At 43.9% G+C, this 19,770-nt stretch overlaps 2 protein-coding genes across 2 annotated transcripts in view; one reads left to right on the forward strand and one right to left on the reverse strand.

The window, feature by feature from the left end:
• slc44a5b (solute carrier family 44 member 5b) overlaps positions 1-8,138 on the forward strand; it is a 37,857-nt gene extending 29,719 nt beyond the window's left edge. Inside the window, 17 exon segments of the mRNA XM_084473023.1 lie at positions 481-545; positions 548-606; positions 827-850; positions 1,806-1,889; positions 2,285-2,397; positions 2,826-2,957; positions 3,354-3,453; positions 3,539-3,631; positions 4,071-4,158; positions 4,798-5,060; positions 5,913-6,007; positions 6,192-6,295; positions 6,582-6,655; positions 7,174-7,244; positions 7,342-7,430; positions 7,541-7,625; positions 8,002-8,138. Coding sequence (XP_084329149.1) covers positions 481-545; positions 548-606; positions 827-850; positions 1,806-1,889; positions 2,285-2,397; positions 2,826-2,957; positions 3,354-3,453; positions 3,539-3,631; positions 4,071-4,158; positions 4,798-5,060; positions 5,913-6,007; positions 6,192-6,295; positions 6,582-6,655; positions 7,174-7,244; positions 7,342-7,430; positions 7,541-7,625; positions 8,002-8,117 — 1,655 coding nt within the window. The 3' untranslated portion in view covers positions 8,118-8,138.
• A 6,900-nt stretch (positions 8,139-15,038) lies between these two features.
• Positions 15,039-19,770, reverse strand: part of LOC311353208 (LIM/homeobox protein Lhx8) — a gene marked incomplete at both ends in the record, with an annotated part of 6,079 nt that continues 1,347 nt past the window's right edge. Inside the window, 6 exons of the mRNA XM_084473036.1 lie at positions 15,039-15,118; positions 16,124-16,397; positions 17,766-17,861; positions 18,333-18,436; positions 18,832-19,052; positions 19,643-19,764. Of these exons, the coding sequence (XP_084329162.1) occupies positions 15,039-15,118; positions 16,124-16,397; positions 17,766-17,861; positions 18,333-18,436; positions 18,832-19,052; positions 19,643-19,764 (897 nt within the window). The remainder of the gene's footprint in view (positions 15,119-16,123; positions 16,398-17,765; positions 17,862-18,332; positions 18,437-18,831; positions 19,053-19,642; positions 19,765-19,770) is intronic.

The following is a 19,770-nucleotide window of genomic DNA, read 5'->3' on the forward strand; positions in this document are numbered from 1 at the left end:
CCCCGGCTGTAGTGGGACACCACCGGGGCTGGGCAGACACCTCTGGGAGGGACACCCTGGGGCTGGGGAGAGGGACGCCCTGGGGCTGGGGAGAGGGACGCCCTGGGGTATGGGGAGAGGGACACCCTGGGGCTGGGGAGAGGGACGCCCTGGGGCTGGGGAGAGGGACACCCTGGGGCTGGGGAGAGGGACGCCCTGGGGCTGGGGAGAGGGACGCCCTGGGGTATGGGGGGGGACACCCTGGGGTATGGGGGGGGGGGACACCCTGGGGTATGGGGGGGGGGACACCCTGGGGTATGGGGGGGGACACCCTGGGGTATGGGGGGGGGACACCCTGGGGTATGGGGGGGGGGACACCCTGGGGGGTGGGCGGAGGGACACCCTGGGGGGGGGCGGAGGGACACCCTGGGGGGGGGGGGGGGGGGGGGGGTACCTGTGTTTGTGGGCTGACGTTGTGGAGTTGACTTCCTGTGTCTCCAGTCCTCCAGCGGTGCTTCCCTGACTTCATCACGAGGAACGGCACCTTAACGGTCCGCAACCAGCGGGGAGCTTCCAAGACGGCGACGGCGTGACCAGGAGCGTCGCCGACCTCCGGGACGCCGCAAAGTAAGCAAAGCGTCGGTGTGGTCGAGCCAGGAGCTGCGGGGTGGGAGAGTGACACGATGCTAGAGACTGTCCCAACAGAGTTCGTTCACTGAGGCGCCAAGATGTAATTCATTCAATTCAACCCTCATGCTGCAAAAGAAAGTGCTTGTGTAATAAAACAAAATGTTTCAAAGTCTTCCACACCCCCTCCCCCCCCCCCCCCCCCCCCCATTTCTCCCAGGGACATCTGGACCACTGTCTCAGGGTAGGAGAATATATTAAAACAATGCTTTTTTCCTGTGCCCCCGAAGCCTACCGACTAACTCCCCACCGGGGTCTGCTGTTCCATCACGAAATCTCCTTCTCTTTTTCAACCGTCACAGGGGAAAAGAAAAAAAACGATTTCAGCCCTAACACAATTGTCAGACAGAAAAATGTAATCCTCCTTGCAGCATCTCATTCCTCAGCTACACTGCAACGAGGCGAAAGGGCCCCCCCTGGTGTCGAGTCAGGGGATTTCTTTATGAACTGAAATCTCTTTACAATGTGTTGGGCTGGCTGGAGGGGGGTGGCCAGGGCTGTCTGTGGGGTGGTATGTATGGAGAGTGCTCCCTCCCTCACCGTGTGTAACACCCGTCCGGTACCGCTTGCTGGAGCTTTAATAATAACGCTGCCCTACTGTGACTGATTATCTGGGGTCGTTTTACAACTTGCAGTCCCTTGTAAGCCATATTGAACTCCACTCACACAGCCAGCCTCCAGGTCTGGTGGCCCACGATATCAAAAACCGTTGTAAGCTTATTTTCTTTCGTTTTATTATCTTTGCTTTGTCATGTGCCTAAAGAGCAAAGATAAATAAAAATGTGTCACAGTGTTTTAGCATAAGGCTACTGCTCTGCTCAATGCCAACAAACCCTTTTTAAATGTCAACGTCTGTGACTTTGTTCATGTGAAATTCATTATGTCCTCCTCATCCCTTCTCTCCTTCTCTTTCTTTCTCCCTCTATCTCTCTCTTTCTCTCTATCTCTCTCTCTCTCTGTGTCTCCCTCTCTCTCTGTCTCTCTGTCTCTCTCTGTCCATCTGTCTCTCTGTCTCTGTCTCTTTCTGTCTCTGTCCCTTTCTCTCTCTCTCTCTCTCTCTCTCTCTCTCTCTCTCTCTCTCTCTCTCACTCTCTGTCTCTCTCTATCGTTCCTTCTCTCTTAACTCCAATCCTTCACAGTGGTATCGCTAGTCTGCTGGATGCCAAAGAGGTTGGCATGAAGATCTTTGAGGATTATGCCAGTTCCTGGTACTGGATCCTCATGTGAGTACAGGACATGCTGGGAAAACACACTCTCTGCTTTGCTTTAGGAAAAATTGCTTTTGAAAGCCTTTGGGAAAAACAAAATGAGCAATGAGCCATGTCAGAATCACTGAGAGCACATGTTGTGTTTAAATGTATGTTCTTTTCATTTTTATTCTAACTTTCTTATTATGTTGTTATGCTATGTGTTTTAACCACTGGTGTGACGTGAGTAACCTCAGGGTTTGTACTGATAACAGAGGCGTGTGTGTGTGTGTGTGTGTGTGTGTGTGTGTGTGTGTGTGTGTGTGTGTGTGTGTGTGTGTGTGTGTGTGTGTGTGTGTGTGTGTGTGTGTGTGCGTGTGTGTGTGTGTGCGTGTGTGTGTGTGTGTGTGTGTGTGTGTGTGTGGTTTCAGTGGGCTGGTGATCACCATGGTGGTTAGCCTTCTCTTCATCCTGCTGCTGCGGTTCACCGCAGGCGTGCTTCTGTGGCTGGTTATCTTCGGGGTCCTCACCGCTCTGGGTTACGGTGAGTGCCGTATTACCCATAGTTCCCGGCTGTGAGAGGACTACCCACTGCATGTACTCGATAAGGAGAGAGGGGGTTTGGTGTAGGGGGGGCTGGGGGGGGTGGGCGTTGCTAAATATAGAAATGTGTGGGTGATGTCAGCAACAACTTTTTCAACAAGAACCTCCCTCCAGCTCTCTCTCTCCCTCCAACTCTCTCTGTCTCTCCAGCTTTCTCTCTCTCCATCTCGCTCTCTCCCTCTCTCTCTCCTTCTCTCACTTTTCCTCCATCTCTCTCTCTTTTCTCTCTCTCTTTTCTCTCTCTCTCTCTCTCTCTCGCTCGCTCGCTCCATCTCACTCTTGCTCTCTCTCTCTACCATGTGTTTTTTTTGTTCTAGCTGTTAATCTCCTCCTCCCATTTCTCACCTTCCTCCCCCCCCCCCCCCACAGGTATCTGGCACTGTTACTGGGAGTTCAGCTCGTTGCGAGGGAACTCTGACGCTGATGTCACCCTCTCCCAGATCGGTTTCCAGGCAGACTTCAGCATTTACCTGCAGCTCAGCCAGACCTGGCTCGTCTTCAGTATGTGGCTGTTGACCAATCGGCTAACGTTGTTTTTGTTGAATAATGGAATAACACACACACACACCGGATAGTGTAAACACAGTTTACAGTGTGGAGGCTGTGCTGGTAGAGAAGGTCTAATCGACGATGAATGCTTTTGTATTCCAGTACTGCCTCGAGTATTCTTGTTAGTAGGACACCTTGGACTGTAGAAAATGTACTAATTACTCGTGGGAAATGTCGATACTTGTATTGTTTTATTACAAACTTATCTTCATCCATCTACAAATGTAATGCTGGAAAGCTATCAAAAACATGGTAATGGTTAGCACACTTTGTCCCTGCTTTCAGGTCAGTAGTGGCAGTGTCCGCATATTTTCCACGTAATGACATTTATCTTTATTTAATTTGCAGTGATCTCTCTCTCTGTTATCGAGGCCATCATTATCATCATCCTGATATTCCTGAGGAACAGAATACGCATCGCTATTGCACTTTTAAAAGAGGGAAGCAGGTAAGTAACACACACACACACACACCAAGTGCTTATCTACAGAGATGGAAAATGTGTCTAAACTTTTTGTGTCTTTTGATTCTAGGGCTATCGGCTACATCATGTCCACCCTTTTCTACCCAATAATCACATTTTTTCTTCTGGCGATCTGCATAGCCTACTGGGCCATGACTGCTGTGTATCCTTCTGACTTTAAACAGGTTCACATGCAGAAACCATCCAACCAACCATCTTCTGTATGTTTCTGTTATTGCGAAGTAGCTATGATGGACTCAGAATGTATTAATATCTTTACGATCGTGTTAGTTGAAGAACAGAAAACGGATAGAGGTCATGGTATCATTGAAATAGTTTCAAGAGCAACTTAAAAACCGGACCACCAAGGTGTACGGACAGCACCCCCTGTAGGGAATTTGGGGTATTGTGGTTTATAGCTGTCCACAATTGACACACAATGGTTGTTGTGGTTGACTGCTTTCTTTGTTAAGACTCTTCCTTCATGGGTGTGTTTTCTTTGTTAAGATCGGGGTGTCTTTCATAAAGGTTATTTTCTGTGTTAAGGCTGGGGTATCTTTCATTGGCGGTTTAGGGTTTCGTCCTTGACTCTTGAACCCTAGCTTCTTGTCATCGTCGGGCGATGCTGTCTACAAGGTCATGTCCACGCAGTCCAAATGCGTCTACGCCAACCAGACATGTGACCCAGAGGTGAGGGGAATAATATCTCTATCTCTATCGAGCTGATCATGAGTGGAATATTCCAGTGGAACATTCCAGTGGAATATTCCAGTGGATCATTCCGTATGCCAGCATTACATATTGGATGGATTGATGTTTTATTTGATTACATCCAGAGCATTTCCCGTGGGCTCTTTGCCATGCTCAGTATTATGGTTCAGCAAATCAAATTCGAATGGTTTCATGTTCCTGCGTAGCAACAGCTTCTTGTGACTAGGATTCTTCTCATTTCTCGCAGGAACTGGCGATAAATAATGATTCATGTGCTATATTTATATACACATGTGTGTGTGTTGGATCGGAGATATATATTATCCTATATTTAAGCTAGGGACACTTGTTTGACGAAGAGGCTTATTGAGTTATCTAGCTTGCTCCCCTGTGCACCTCACTGCGCTGCTCAGTGGCTCTCATGTAAATTGCGTTAGATTCACAAATGATGTGACTACACTCACAAATACAGAATAATGTCATTCAACAGGTCTTTTATTAGGAAGTGACCATCACTGACCCTGCAGTGTACCTCACTGCACCGCCTCCATATGACCGGCTGCCAAGCTTCCTCCCAACTCTCTCTCTCTCTGTTCCCTGTCTGGTGTCTCCCTCCAGACCTTCAGCCAGAGCAGCCTCCCCGCCGCCTGCCAGGGCTCCCAGTGTGCGTTCGCCTTCTATGGGGGGGAGAGCCTGTACCACCGCTACATCCTGCTGCTGCAGCTCTGCAACCTCTTCCTGTTCCTGTGGCTGGTCAACTTCACCATCGCCCTGGGCCAGTGCACGCTGGCTGGGGCCTTCGCCTCCTACTACTGGGCCCTGAAGAAGCCCCAGGACATCCCCCCCTTCCCGCTCTTCTCCTCCTTTGGCAGGGCCATCAGGTGACGCACGCACCCATACACTCACATGCATACACATAAACATACACATACAAGCACATATACACACACATACTGCACATACACACACGCACACATACATATGCACATACACACACAAACTGTACATACACATGCATACAGAGATACACATAAAGATACTGCTGGTTGCTTCCTGCTCCGATAAACGACAGAAAATGCCTTGCATGTGAAGGTTTACATGGCAATAAAACTCTTTGTGATTCTGATTCTGTGTGAGCGAAAGGCAGATTGAAACAAGGACTTTACTTTGTACTTTTCGCAAAGTATTCCAATATGAATGAGCCTATTTATTAAAGCTTTTTTAACTTTAAGAAGAGTGCCATGGTCAGCCCATCTTTTTAGAAACTATGTTTTTGTATACCAAAGAGCACCTTCGCACTAACTGATTCACTTAATCAAAACTAGCACATAGCCCTCCAACCTGTCTACCTTAATTTACTTTGTAGTTTACTCTAATGATGAGGGACCTGCAGGGAGTTCAGGTTCGAAGGACCAGGAAGGGGGATTAGGCATTTGCCCTTGGATGCCTACAGAATCCCCCAATGTCTGTATTTTACCTTGATGTGTCTTGACGTTGGGGATCGAACCCAGTATCTTTTGGCCTTGTAGTCGAACACCCTATTTACTTTACAGCCCCACACCTCGGTTAGAAACAGTACAAAGAGGAATTAGGACTACAGACACACAGTGGTTTTTGCGTTCACAAGGCTGGTTTGTGATTGCATGGTTTCGGTTAATCCCATAGAAGTAGAGTTCGTAATTCATCACATTCAAATGCTGTATTATTCAATTAATGTTATTGCTTCTTTTCAGGTACCATACAGGTTCCTTGGCCTTTGGTGCATTGATACTGGCTGTGGTGCAGATGTTCAGAATCGGGCTGGAGTACCTTGACCATAAACTTAAAGGTACAGTATGATGTCTTCCATCAAGACTTACCCTTCAGTGCCTTTGTACAGCTAAGCAAATGTAGCGGTTGTGTATTAATGGTTAAAAAAAACATATACTGTATATATTTAGTAAACATAGTGGAATGTTTGAAAATGAGAAGGTAATGATGATGATGATGATGATGGTTTTTTTTTACCTCAGGTTCCCATAATGCATTTACCCGATTCATGCTCTGTTGCCTGAAATGCTGCCTTTGGTGCCTGGAGCGTTTCATCAAGTTTATGAACAGGAACGCGTACATCATGGTAATGTAACGGAAGGATATAATCAGTATTAATACATTTCAACCTGCAGTGTGCAATCCGTTTCACCACAGCCATCCCTTTGGTTAAAAAACCGATTCATATAATTAATCCAAGAGTTAATTGAATCACGGTTGGTGGGTGACTTACTTTTGTTCCGGGGAACACTGCAGTTGAGGTGACTCAGTGCAGGGCTAACACACTGATGTTCTGGCTCTCCGTGACATCACGTTTTCCACAGGAAGTAAATGTGTTCTATGTGTGGTGCTCATTTCTCTCTCGGCGATAGATAGCGATATACGGGAAGAACTTCTGCACATCGGCCAAAGACGCCTTCTTCCTGTTGATGAGGAACGTTGTGAGGTGATGATGATTTTGTATGTTCCTTCACATGTTCCACTGTATAACGCAGAACCACCATTAATAACACACCGGTGAGCTTCAAGCACAGCGGCCCTTTTTCCTTTGTGCACATAAACCGACAAGAATCCCTCCTTCAAATGTCCCCAGCTATAAAAGCTTTGAAACAAATAACAAGCAATAATTAAGCCAAAGAAGTCTAATTAAAAGAGGATGAACTGCATTAGTGTGTTTATTTTTAAAGATACACCCCCACCATCGCCTGGTGTGTGCATGTGTCCATGTGTGCGTGGGTGTGTGTGTGTGCATGTGTCCATGTGTGTGTGGGTGTGAGTGTGTGCATGTGTCCATGTGTGCGTGGGTGTGGGTGTGTGAATGTGTCCATGTGTGTGTGGGTGTGGGTGTGTGCCTGTGTGTCTTCATCCATCTGTGAGTCCCTTCTGTCTGTTTGATTGGCGCTCTTCTTCTGTCCTCTGGCGTCTGGCTCCACTTGGCTTCTTCTTCGGTGGTGTCCTCTGCAGGGTGGCGGTTCTCGACAAGGTGACAGACTTCTTGCTCTTCTTGGGCAAACTGCTTATTTCAGGGAGTGTTGGTGAGTGTTTTTTTCCTATTGTTGGTGCGTGATTTAAAGTGAAGGGGTGTGTCAATGAGAATTTTTACATTAGCCTTAAAATGTTTCCTTTCCTTAGGTGTTCTGGCATTTTTCTTCTTTACCCGTAAAATACCAGTCATTCAAGAGGAGGTGCCGTCTCTTAATTATTACTGGGTCCCTCTGCTGGTAAGAAATGGAATTGTACTGTATTAGAATTTAGTCAAATACAAAACGCAGTGGTTAAGAATGTCAGTTGGTATGAAAAGATATCCACTCTGAGCCTTTTATTTCCCCAGACTGTGATATTTGGTTCGTACCTGGTAGCCCATGGCTTCTTCAACGTCTACGCAATGTGTGTGGACACGCTGTTCCTCTGCTTCTGTAAGTCTGAACTTTCGATGATGACACACTATTCAAACCAATTCAACAATGCCCTGCATGTTTTCCGCATACGCTGCAACTGGTATTCTGATTCCTCTCATTTTTTAATTCTCTTTCGATCTGACTTTCAATGAATAACAAACCCACTGAGAACCGTCTTGTACGGACGGTCTGGCCGGCGGGCTGTCATTCTGTTAACTTTCTGTTCCTCCTACCTGGGGCTAACCAACGGTGAATCCCTCTCTAACGCTACTGCTTGTGTCTTCTCCTTTCCTTTTCCCCTCGGCACCCCCTTCTCCTGCTTCTGTCCTTTGGCCACCGCGCGGTGGCGGTGGCGGTGCGGGTGGTGGTGGTTATGTTGTGTACGCTGGCCCAGGTGAAGACTTGGAGAGGAACGACGGCTCGTCGGCCAGGCCGTACTACATGTCCCCCAGCCTGCACAAGGTCCTCCACAACGGGGAGCAGGCGGCCAAGCTCTGCACCAGCTCCTAAGACCGCCACTTCCTGTGTCCCCATGTGGCTAGAGTGGGGGGGGGGGGGGGGGGGGCAGGTTCCATGGACATTTATTTTGCTCAAGTACTGTATGGATTAAAAGTAGACTCATCTGACCCTGCTAGGGCCTGGGCTGGTCCGGATTGAACTGGTTTGACCCGACTTGGATTTGCTCAAGCTGAACACGGGCACAGCTCATCTATGCGTCTTTTTTGGCCTCTTTGCGGAGAAGGGGCATGCCTGGGCATTTAAAAATCTCTACTCTCTTCCATTTATCTTGCACCAACTCATCTTCTTCTTCTTCTTCTTCTTCTTCTTCTTCTTCTTCTTCTTCTTCTTCTTCTTCTTCTTCTTCTTCTTCTTCTTCTTCTGTGAACTTGCCTTCTGTCCAGCCTGCAGCTGGGTCTCTCTCTCTCCTGTGCGCTCTGCCCCCTAGCCTTAAGGAGAGGACACAACCCCTGCTCACAGGAAGTGTATGCAGAGCATGACCCGAACACAAACAGACAATGTACAGTACAGACACTACAGACTACTCGCGGGCGAATACACACGAACATGGGTTACTTGCGTAGGCGGGCCGAAATTATATTAAGAAAGGGCGCCCTCTTGTGGCGCTTGCATTTACGTACACCTCTGTCTTGTAGACACTACGACGTGTGGCCTGAGAACCGTATTATGGGGTCTTGTGAATAGCATGAATATTTTAAATGGCTGTGTTTGTGGATGACCCTTGGTTTGTTATTACTGTTTGATACACTAATGCAAACAGACTCCAATTAAAAGATGACGTGCAATTCCGCAGAAAGGCCAACGTATTTAACTTATCTTTAATCAATTCAAAGTAAAGGTTGATCAGAAGAATGAAGGATGAGATTTGAATCACAGTAATGTTTTCTCTCGCCTGAGGAAACAAGGATATTTTGTGGGTTGATTGGACTTCCTAGGCTTTCTACACTTTTACTAAAGGTATGAACTGAGTAGAGGCATTTGTGAAATCTGAATGCAGTCCATGTAGTTTATGTGCCTATAGCTTATGGAAAAAGAAAGAAATATCCCTGTTATTCTGTGGCTTTGATCCGACTCCTAGGACCTTTGTGATAAAGTTTATAAAAGGATGTTGAAGCCATCTTTGGTAAAATATTTTCTATTGAATGGTTCAGATCAGTTTGAGGCTCAATCTGTGTTCTTTTTGTATAGGATAATTATTTTGTATCAATGCAATCCAATGAAATGTGAATAATCTTTTATAATAAATAAAAATGGTGAAATGTTTATTTTCCTGATTGTTCAGATCGAATTACTCATATGTGTGTTCATAATGTGTGGAGAGACCGAGAGAGAAAGGGAGGATGAGAGAGGGAGACGGAATGAGAGGGTCTAACTAAATGTCTTATTTGTTACTCTGGTGCACTCTAGTGGTGGACCTCGAAACAAACGACGGTTCTGCAGCCCGGCCCTTCTACATGAGCAACTCTTTGAAGAACCTTTTCAACAAGAACAACAGCAGACAGCCCAGCATCACCAGAGGGAAAGCTGGAAGGGACAAACTTACCAAGGCAGGGAAAACCAGGCACCGATGATCTAGCCTATGTGAGGTGAATATAATTCAAAGTACAACATTTGCCCGGTATATGATTACATTTCGACCCCAATTGATATGGTTTGCCAGTTTTGTTTACGTATAATTTTGGATTAATTGTACTGCATCGTATGTAGTTTCCAGTTTTCACCACTGGGTGGTGCCCAATGTAACGATAAGCCTTTCAGAGATCACCATTCCGTTCTTAAACGCTTGCCTATATATTTTAGTCATCATGCATGGAATACCTTCAAAGTTACTACAGTGTTCAATTGCCACATAATAGTAGGCTGCCATATCCAATATATAATTGTAATTTAGTTATTTTATAGCTAAATAAGTTGATTTATATATATTGTATCATATTTAATGTTGTTTTCAATGTATTGTGGAACTTAATGAAGGGATCAGTATTAGTGTTTTTATATTATATAAAATTGTAGAAAATATGCCGAATACATTTTGCTCAGGGTTTGTAGGCCTATAGCTCAGGGTACAGCTCTATGTATGTCGACGTTATTTTGTGATGCATCTATAGATTGTATGAAATATGCAACAGCCAACTTACATGCTTTTTGTAACATATATTTCAGTCCTTAATGCAGTAGGCCTACATTGGAATGTATATCCATTTATATATGTATCTATATATTTTTCTCTATATGGCTTTAACTTTATTATTATCTCATTCATCTCTTGTACTCTTTACTTACTCTTGTAAAGGTAATGGATTTCTGTGTGTGTAACTATCGTGTTATTTATACGTTTAACAGATGAGAGTGTTGAATGTACTTTTCATATTTTTTTATATAAATTATATATACATGTAATATATCAATATAGTGGGAGAATAATTTGTACAGATCCTACCCTGTGTATTTATAGCGGTGGGAAATTATGCCCATTTGACATTCATGATTATGAATTATAATAAGGAAATAGTTGAAAAAAAAAAGGTTTTAGTCTTATACCATCCAATTGACCATATCAATTGTCCTTGAGTCTGACTGTTTATAAAGGTATTTGGATTCATGAGGATATTGTGATATAAAAGTCTCTCTCTTACTCCATAGCGTCCTTGTTGTTTGTTTATGCCATTACAACATTGTAGCATTCAGAAAAAAATCATCAATGTTATTGGTTATAAACATTGCTGCACTGTTAGAGCCTACCGATTCATTCTTCACTGTCTTATTCTATATCATATGAGGGGGACAAGGCTTAATCATACAAACGAGGATCATACAGATTTATAGAGCACCAAAATAATAACTTAAATCTAGGGTAGGCATCTTTGGAAAAACAGCCAGAGTTAGCTCCATTTTGAAAGATCGCTCCCCTCCCTTCAGGCCTCCCTCCAAAGCCACTCCCCCAAAACTAGCCAGCCACTAGCGCTCGCTAGCTTAAGCAATCGGTTTGACGGGCCGTCTGGAAGACTCCGGTAACAACGATGAGTGCACGGGCAGATGCACTCATGCTCGCAAGTAGCCGGGTAGGTAGGTAGACAGGTAAGCCATCCAACCATTTTATTTGGGCCAAATGGCTTAATATTGGCCCGCCTGTGACAGCCACAGATACTAAGATACAACTTAATAAATTATTGTATACAATTTATTGATTGAGCTGTTGTCATATGGGAATTACATTAATATCTGATACTTCTGGTTGAAGCTAAAGTGAATTGGAGAAATACTCCCATATTAAACCCCATTGTAACTACTGCAGTGATGTCTCCGTGTTACGTAGTAGCATCTAGAGAAATCGGGTTCAGGCAAAGTGAGATACTACACAAAATGGTATAAATAGGACCCAGGGTACATTGTACATCACTGTTAAGGGCTGATTATGGTTCCACGTTCACGCAACACAATGACCACGCAGACACTTTGACGCAGTCGTGAACATTTTTGGTTCTGTGTTGGGTTTTAGTGAGCGGACCAATCACAGCCCTTGCGGCTGCATCGCTTCAACGGAAGGTTACAATTTTTGGGAGGCGCACGTCAGGCTCTTGCTGTGGATGCAAGGAGGGTCTGCAAGGACGTAAGGGGTCCATAACCCCCTTGCTTTGCGTGAACGTGGGACCATATCTATTAACAATGTTCATGTGTAGGCCTGTAGTATTACTTTATAGGGACTTACTAATAATAATCCGATCTTCCTTCTCGAAACTGACCCCTTTGGCTGGTAAGTGAACTGCAGTCTGTTCATGCTCACGCATTGAGAGCTCAATAATAATTTATAATAAAAAAGCTAAGTTCTTATAATTAAACCTTCAAAAACTGCAAAAAATAAATAAAAATAATTCCTTCACTCACGCGTGAACTCTGTTGGCATAGTTACTGTTTTGACTCCTTTGTGTCCCTACCGAGTCTCTTTCCTCCGCTGCCCTCATCCCAAACAAAAGAAAACAGCCCTCACTGGGCCCTGCGTCTGAGATGACATCACACCAGCCTCCGGCACACACACAGTGTACCCCCCGTGAGCACTAGCAGTCCCACTGCTGTAACACAAGCAGTACCACTGCTGTAACACAAGCAGTCCCACTGCTGAAACGGGCTCCAACACGTTAACCCGGGGAACACCTTCAAAGCTCACTTCATGTGAAAATAAAACATAAAAACACTTGTCACATGATCCTGTTTATAGGGATCTTCAAACAGTTATGAATGCTTTCTTGAAACTGATATTTCGCGTTGAGTGAGAAGTTGATTTGATTTGTTTTCATCAGTACTTCAGATCTCCCACTCTGATCTTGATAAATGGTATTTTGATATGACTTGGCCTCCCTCCCACGTGCTGAATTGGATTATTTTGGTCAACCACAGTCAACAAGTAGATACAAGTCATCTGCTGGGTTTGAATGTGCTGCAACCGTCTTTATCGTTTTTGAGATATGTGGCTAGACTAAATATAAGAGCACAGAAAACATTTGTGGACACATTGCTGATAAACAGAATTGGAAATAATTTCATATTTTCCTGGTTCTTTTGTGTGCTTAAGTGCAGTAAAGGCTTTATGTAATTAAGACATCTTCAAACAAACAGGACGTTGCAGATCGAGATTGAGATTGAAATATACTAGATTGAGTCCTCCTTTTGGAAGGTAGTTGACCACCTGGCTTCCTGGTGCAGCCAGAACAACATGGATCTCAACACTCGGATAACGTCAGAGATGGAAGCAGACTTCAGGAGGACATCCCCCCCCCCACCCCTTCATCATGCGTGACCCCTAGATAACACTTGTGGAGTCATTCCGGTGCCTGGGGACAATTATCCCACAGGACCTCAGGTGGGTGTGGACTATCTCATCCAGCATCAACCAGGCCCAGCACAGGATGTTCTTCCGGCTTTAGCTTGGGATATGCAACCTGCCACAGAACCGACGGTCTAGTTCCACTCAGTGGATCTCTCACCGTTTGGTTCCCTGCCTCCACCGCCAAAAAACAGAGGCAGACTGCAGTGATCATTCGTTCAGCCGCCAAGGTCATCTGCTGCAACCTGATGTTTCTCCTGGATCTGTACCTCTCCAGGACCAGGGAGAGAGCAGATCATCGCAGATCTTTTCCCTCCCGGTCAGAACCAACTCCAAAGACTTCTATCCAGTAAAAGTTTTGATCTATAGACCAAAATTGGTCTATATAAAGCAAAAAAACATGTCACACACTCAATATTTCTTTCAATATTTTGTCAAAGGTTCATGGTGTAGAATTGAGTTGCATCTATTGGAATGGACTTGGCAGAAATTAAATTGAATGTTCATAAGCATGTTTTAATTTGTGGATAATCAAGTGAAAATATAGGAATAGTTGTGTTTGTTTCCTGAAAATAATCTGTGTCGGTCTACATGGGGAGTGGGTCCTCTTCCACAGAGGTCACCATGATTCTACAGGTGTACAGTAGCCCAGAGTGGACAAACGGCTCTAGAGAGAATGCGAAAGGAGGGGGCATGTTACAATGAAAAGCTTGACACTCTCTTGGACCACCATCCCAATCAACGGCTTTCCCAACGCACACCGTGTCCGAGAGATGTAACCCTCTCCCTCTCTCATATAGGCGAAAACGAGCATGGTCGGTCCCTTCAACAAATTCTCCAATTTAGAGTATTCAAAAAGAGAAAGGAGTAAGACTTTTTATTCCAAATGTAAAATAGCCGTTCGATAACTATAAGTAGGCTTTCACTATTTTGAAGAAGTTGGTATGCAATGCAAAACAAAACTGTTGCAATACATCTGCACACATGATGTTATAATGGTGACCTATATTCACGTAGGTGCAATTATACATTGGCTTGTTACACAGACTGCTGTCAAATGAATTATCAAAACATATAACATATAACAATTATAAAGCCACTCATTATTGCATTTTATACACGGGACCTTCAATATTTTTATTATATTGTGTTACTTAATGTCTTTGCATCCTCACCAAGTCACTTTCCTTGTTTGTGCAAATAATATGCTAATACAATAATTCTGATTGAGACATCTGAGATGGTATATGCTTGAATTGTTTTGTTTGTCGTGCACTGAAATATAAATTGATTCACTATTCTATTGATTCACTTATAATTGCAGATTTAATGGTCTTTGATGGTTTGCTACATGATGCTACCCCAGGATTTGTTCTGAATTGAGTTCAAGAATAAGTTTATGTAGACATTTATTTCCAAAATGGCCACCTCAAATACAAACAATAAATAAATGAACCATCAATATTAAAAGACTGATTTACAGTACATCATACAAACAAATAATATTACAATTTCATCTTCATGATGAGTTGACTCGCAAAATGGCAGGTGAGGTTTGGCGGCATTCATTTGAAATATCATAACTGTCAAACAGTTTGCAATACATTTACACAAACAGACAAATTTCCCTATGATGTCAGTCCTATGAGGTACATAGAGATATTTTCAACAAACAAAGTACTTTAAGGATCAGAAGTGAAAGCCATCGACAAAAATCAAATTTAAGATTTTGAAAATAAAATAAATATATAAATAAAACACCAACAATTTCAGAGAAGAAAATATTAAAAATGTGCTGTAATGTTGTTCAAGTCTTTGAACAACATTTTTTACCACGACCTTGAGAATCCTGTCAATACTGAGAATTTCTTGTGCTTGTGTGCGTGTGTGTGTGTGTGTGTGTGTGTGTGTGCGTGTGTTTGTGCAAAAGTGCATATGTTTGCATGCATGCATGTGTTTGGTGTGTGTGCGCCATGCGGCCGTGCATTTGTGTGTGCATGCGCTTGTGTGTGCATGCATGTGTGCACACATGCACGTGAATGTCTTTGTGTGTTTGCATGCACGTGTGTGTAGGTGCATGCCCAACCTCTTCAGGCATGGGACACTGGCAGCGAGGACATATTATGGGATGGCAGCAGTGGTTGGAACAACATGGAGGAAGGGGGGTGCACTGTGGAAAACAAGAACAGTGTATCACAATGCCATTCAGCAGCTCATCTACAACTATGGTTTCTACTCCCACTACAAAACACACTGCACACATAAATCAGAAGGCAGAATTAAACATGTCAAGGATGTTCATATTGTCGACAAATATTAGTATCTAGGAACAGTATTTGACTCAAAACTTAACTCAAATACGATGTAAACACAGAGTCAGTCGTCAAGCGTGGAAAACAAATAACTCACTTCACGCAGTGGCTTAACATTTTCGTGTCCTTGATATATAATTTTTCCCAATCATTCATTTGAAAGTCTTGTGATTTTCTAATTTATTTGTTGGTTTAAAGGGTTGTTTGTGTTTGTGTAGGACAATGCTTGCCTAAATGCTATTGTGAAAAAAATTGGAGGCCAGCAAAAAGAGACTTGTGGGAGAAACAGGTGGCCCACGAAGCAAAAGGAACCATCAATCTTACCAGTTCTTTCCAGTGTATTCCTGTGTGTTTTCTGGAGTTCTGTCCAGTGAATTCACTGGACAGACCCTTAGCATTACAAACCACTTCACTGAGTCCTTCATTCCTTACACTAACTATTAAACACCAACAGTATATTATTTTAAATGATGGGTACATTCTTTTAAACTTAGTAATTGATACATAACAAAATGTTTTATTTTATTTACTAAATTTGTTGTTTCCTTGTATTGAGCTATGTATGCTGATCCAATATCTAATATGTATACATATTGACACATATATAATATATCTTATTATATATGTGATCAATAATAATATTATAATAATTGTATTAGATTAATATATTAACATATAGTATATTATTATTAATAATGTAATTAATTAATAATGTCATTACTCTAATATAAAAAATATAACATATCATAATAATGATAATAATAGAATAATAATAATTGTTATCATTATATTATTATTATTATTATTATTATTATTATTATTATTATTATTATTATTATTATTATTAATATCCCCCTGCTTACCGTCTATGAACGAGTGCAGGGCCGAGAGCATGGATCCCTCAGGGCCACCGTAGCCCGAGAACTGGAGTTCCTCAGGGGTGACCGTGGGCTGGGAGAGTTGGCCCATGGAGCCCATGGAGCCCATGGAGGTCATGGAGGTCATGGAGGTCATGGAGTTCATGGAGCCCATGGAGGTCATGGAGGTCATGGAGGTCATGGAGGTCATGGGGGTGCTGGATGTGTGGGTGGGGCTCACGTGCTTCTTGTGTCGTGCCCGGCAGTTCTGGAACCACACCTGGGTGGACGAGAAGCGCTGCGGTTAGGAATGAGCCCACCGGACAGAGGGACGGACAGACAGATGAGCGGATGGACAGGCTGACGGACGGACGGAGAGCTAGACCGACAGACTGATTGACAGACCAACAGAAAAACAGACCAATAGACAGACAGGATGGATACAAGGACAGACAGAGAGACAGACAGGTGGGCAGACAGAGAAACAGACAGACAAACAGCACATTCAGACAGACAGATAGAATGGCAAGACAGAAAAAAGGCAAAGAGAGACATGCAGACTGACTGAATGAATGACAGAGAGACAGAGAGACACAGAGACACAGAGACACAGAGACAGAGAGAGAGAGACAGAGAGAGAGAGAGATGTAGACAGAGAAGGAAGACAAAGTGTCCTGATCGACCTCCACCTAATTCTCCTTGGTGTTGTCCCTGCAGTGTGTTTGAGTCCTGATTACTGATTATGTTCCCTGTGACGTTGATAGGTCCCCAGTGTCAGCACAGTGCTGGTTCCTTAAGAGCTGAGAGGTCTGTTCCCCCTATTAGGCTCTAAAGACACACTGTGGTTATTTTGTTGTTGATTAATCAAATGCATTTAACATAATGATGTATTTTTCTTCATATTTTATTTTTTGAAAGAAATAGAATTAAAAAAAGAGAGAGATTCTCATTTATCCAAGCCCAGGTTAATTCAGTCATTTGAAGATTGATTTTGTTTGGTTGATTTGAAACAAAGAAAAACTGTTTACCATCATGCAATATTTACCAAGCCCCATTTTGGATTTTCCATTAGTAAAGGTGAGACGAAATACAATGAACTGTATGAATTTGTCAATTAAATTGATTGAGTATCTGACCTCCAACAGGCAAATGCTTCTGCCAAGGATGGCTCACCTGTTTGACTCTCTAACCGATCAGACCTGAGACCAGCTCTCTGTGGGAGTGTACAGCAGACTGATGGAGAGAGGAGGGCTCACCTGTTTGACTCTCTAACAGATCAGACCTGAGGCCAGCTCTCTGTGGGAGTGTACAGCAGACTGATGGAGAGAGGATGGCTCACCTGCAGTGACGGACTGGACGGTCTGGCATTTGGGCAGATGCCAGAAGGGCCGCGGCTTCTCGTGGGCCGTTTGGCTTCCCGTGGGCCGTTCGGGCCGGCCAATCACGGAGCGGCATGTTTGTTGGGCTCGCGCGGCCCCACCGTCGCGACGCGGCCCCGCATTATCTATCTCAACCACCCCCCCCCCCCCCCCCCCCAAATGCCCGGGCCGTTTTTTGCTCCCAGTCCGTCACCGCTCACCTGTATAACTCTCTAACAGATCAGAGAGCAGCTCTCATACAGCAGACTGGTGGAGAGGAGAGGGCTCACCTGTATAACTCTCCTGCTGAGGCCCGTCTGCTCCGCCAGCTTCTGAAGCGTCTGAGCGTCTGGGTTGTTGTCCTGGGCGAACTGCGCCTGCATCACCTGTAGGGACGGACAGACTGGAGTTCAGCATAATTTGGAGGGCTTTCTAGCTCCTAAGGGACTACGGCTGATAGTAGTGTCGCTCCAAAGAGACTGGCTGCGATCCGATGGTCACAGTCTGATCGCCTCTATGTTCACCCCGCCTAGAGACAGCCCTGAGCGAGATGCAGCACACCTCCCTGCTTCTTCATGATCATCTCCAAAACCCCTCATTTATTATATCAAAATGTTATCATTTATATATATATATATATATAATTCGGATTGATAATTGTATTAATAATAATTGTTTAATTGTAAACGATAATAGGCTAGAACGACTAGACTAGTTAAAAAAGTAGGTCTATAGTTTCCACATGAATATAGTAGACCTGCATTTCTTTTTAATGGATAAAGAGCAACCCATCAAATGAAGAAGAACCAAAACACGGGCTAGAGAGCATAGAGCAAGACGGGCGGCAGAAGCGGTACCTGCAGCTGGTCCGCAGTGAAGCTGGTCCGGGCTCGCTTGGACGGCTTGGGCTGGTTCAGCTCCTGCTCCGTGGGCATAGCGCCCTCCATGTTAACGCTGTTCCCTGCGAGGATAGTCATTTGATCAGAACTATATTTAGTATATGTATTCATGTATATGTTTGTTAATTTATTGAAATAAATAACTGAATCTCGCGCAATCAATCTGCTTTAAAAATTAAAATAAAATGTCTGGGACATTTGGGACATAATCCAGGTAATAATTTACTCATTAAAGGGACGTTCGAGATGGTATTACATTTTGAGAATTCAAAGTTGTGGAAATCCATCCTAAACTGGCCTATACCCACTGCGTTCACCAACATTAAATACCCGAATAAAATGTCCCAACGTCAAAGTCCTAAAATAAAAAGACTAATGTTTTAATTTGCATTAGGCGCAGTTCGATGCGGAAAGGCCCGACTCCGCCTCGGCCTGCTGCGGGGGACCCCGCTCTCACCCTTCTCCGCGGCCCGCTTGATGTTGTCCAGCATGCAGTCGTAGTGCACTCGACACAGCACTTTCTCCTCCACCAGGGCGAACTCCTCCCCGGTGGACAGCTGCCGCTTGCAGGAGAAGCAGGCGAAGCAGGCCAGGTGGTACACGTTGCCCTTCGCCCGACGCACCCAGTCGGTGGAGTGGATGTTGCGGCCGCAGCAGGCGCACCACGTCCCATATCTTCTGTATGGAGGATCATTAGCAATCTTGTGTTAAGCATCAAGGATGGGTATTTAAAAAAAAAAAAAATATATATATATATATATATATATATATAAAGGGTGGCCTTAATATTGGAAAGCATCAAAAGTAGCATATGCTTAATATAAACCGCAAGATACTGGATTAGTACCATCAGTAGGCCTATAGGCTATAATATAATAAGTATTCTCCCAAAACTACCGCCCACCCAAAAACAACAATAAACAACTAAATAAATCAATAAGAAAGGCGAACAATAATAGGCTAATAATTATAATAGGCCTACACATAGGCCTAATAATAAGCATCATAATAAATATTATTATAATTAAATAAATATAAATATTATTATTAGTAGAATTATTGTTATTTTTATAATTACAATTATTATCATTAGTATAATAATACACATAAGGGCCTAATCACAATAAAGCCAATATTATTATCCTTTCTGCAAAAACATCAGTGAGGTGATCAGTGTCAGACCACTTGCAGGCCCTGCTGATTCGATCTTAGACACATCAACGTTTTTCACTGCATGTCACGACTCGGCGGCGCGACTGTAGACCTACCTAAAGTAATCCAGTTTACAGAATACTTCTTTCTCTTTAATGTAACAACTGGCGTGGCTGCCGAGCGAAGTCTGGCACACGCTGCAGGAGAGGCAGCGCACATGCCAGCACAGGTCGTTCACCTGCAC

This window comes from Micromesistius poutassou, assembly GCF_964030765.1.
Source record: "Micromesistius poutassou genome assembly, chromosome: 9".
Lineage (NCBI taxonomy): Eukaryota > Metazoa > Chordata > Actinopteri > Gadiformes > Gadidae > Micromesistius > Micromesistius poutassou.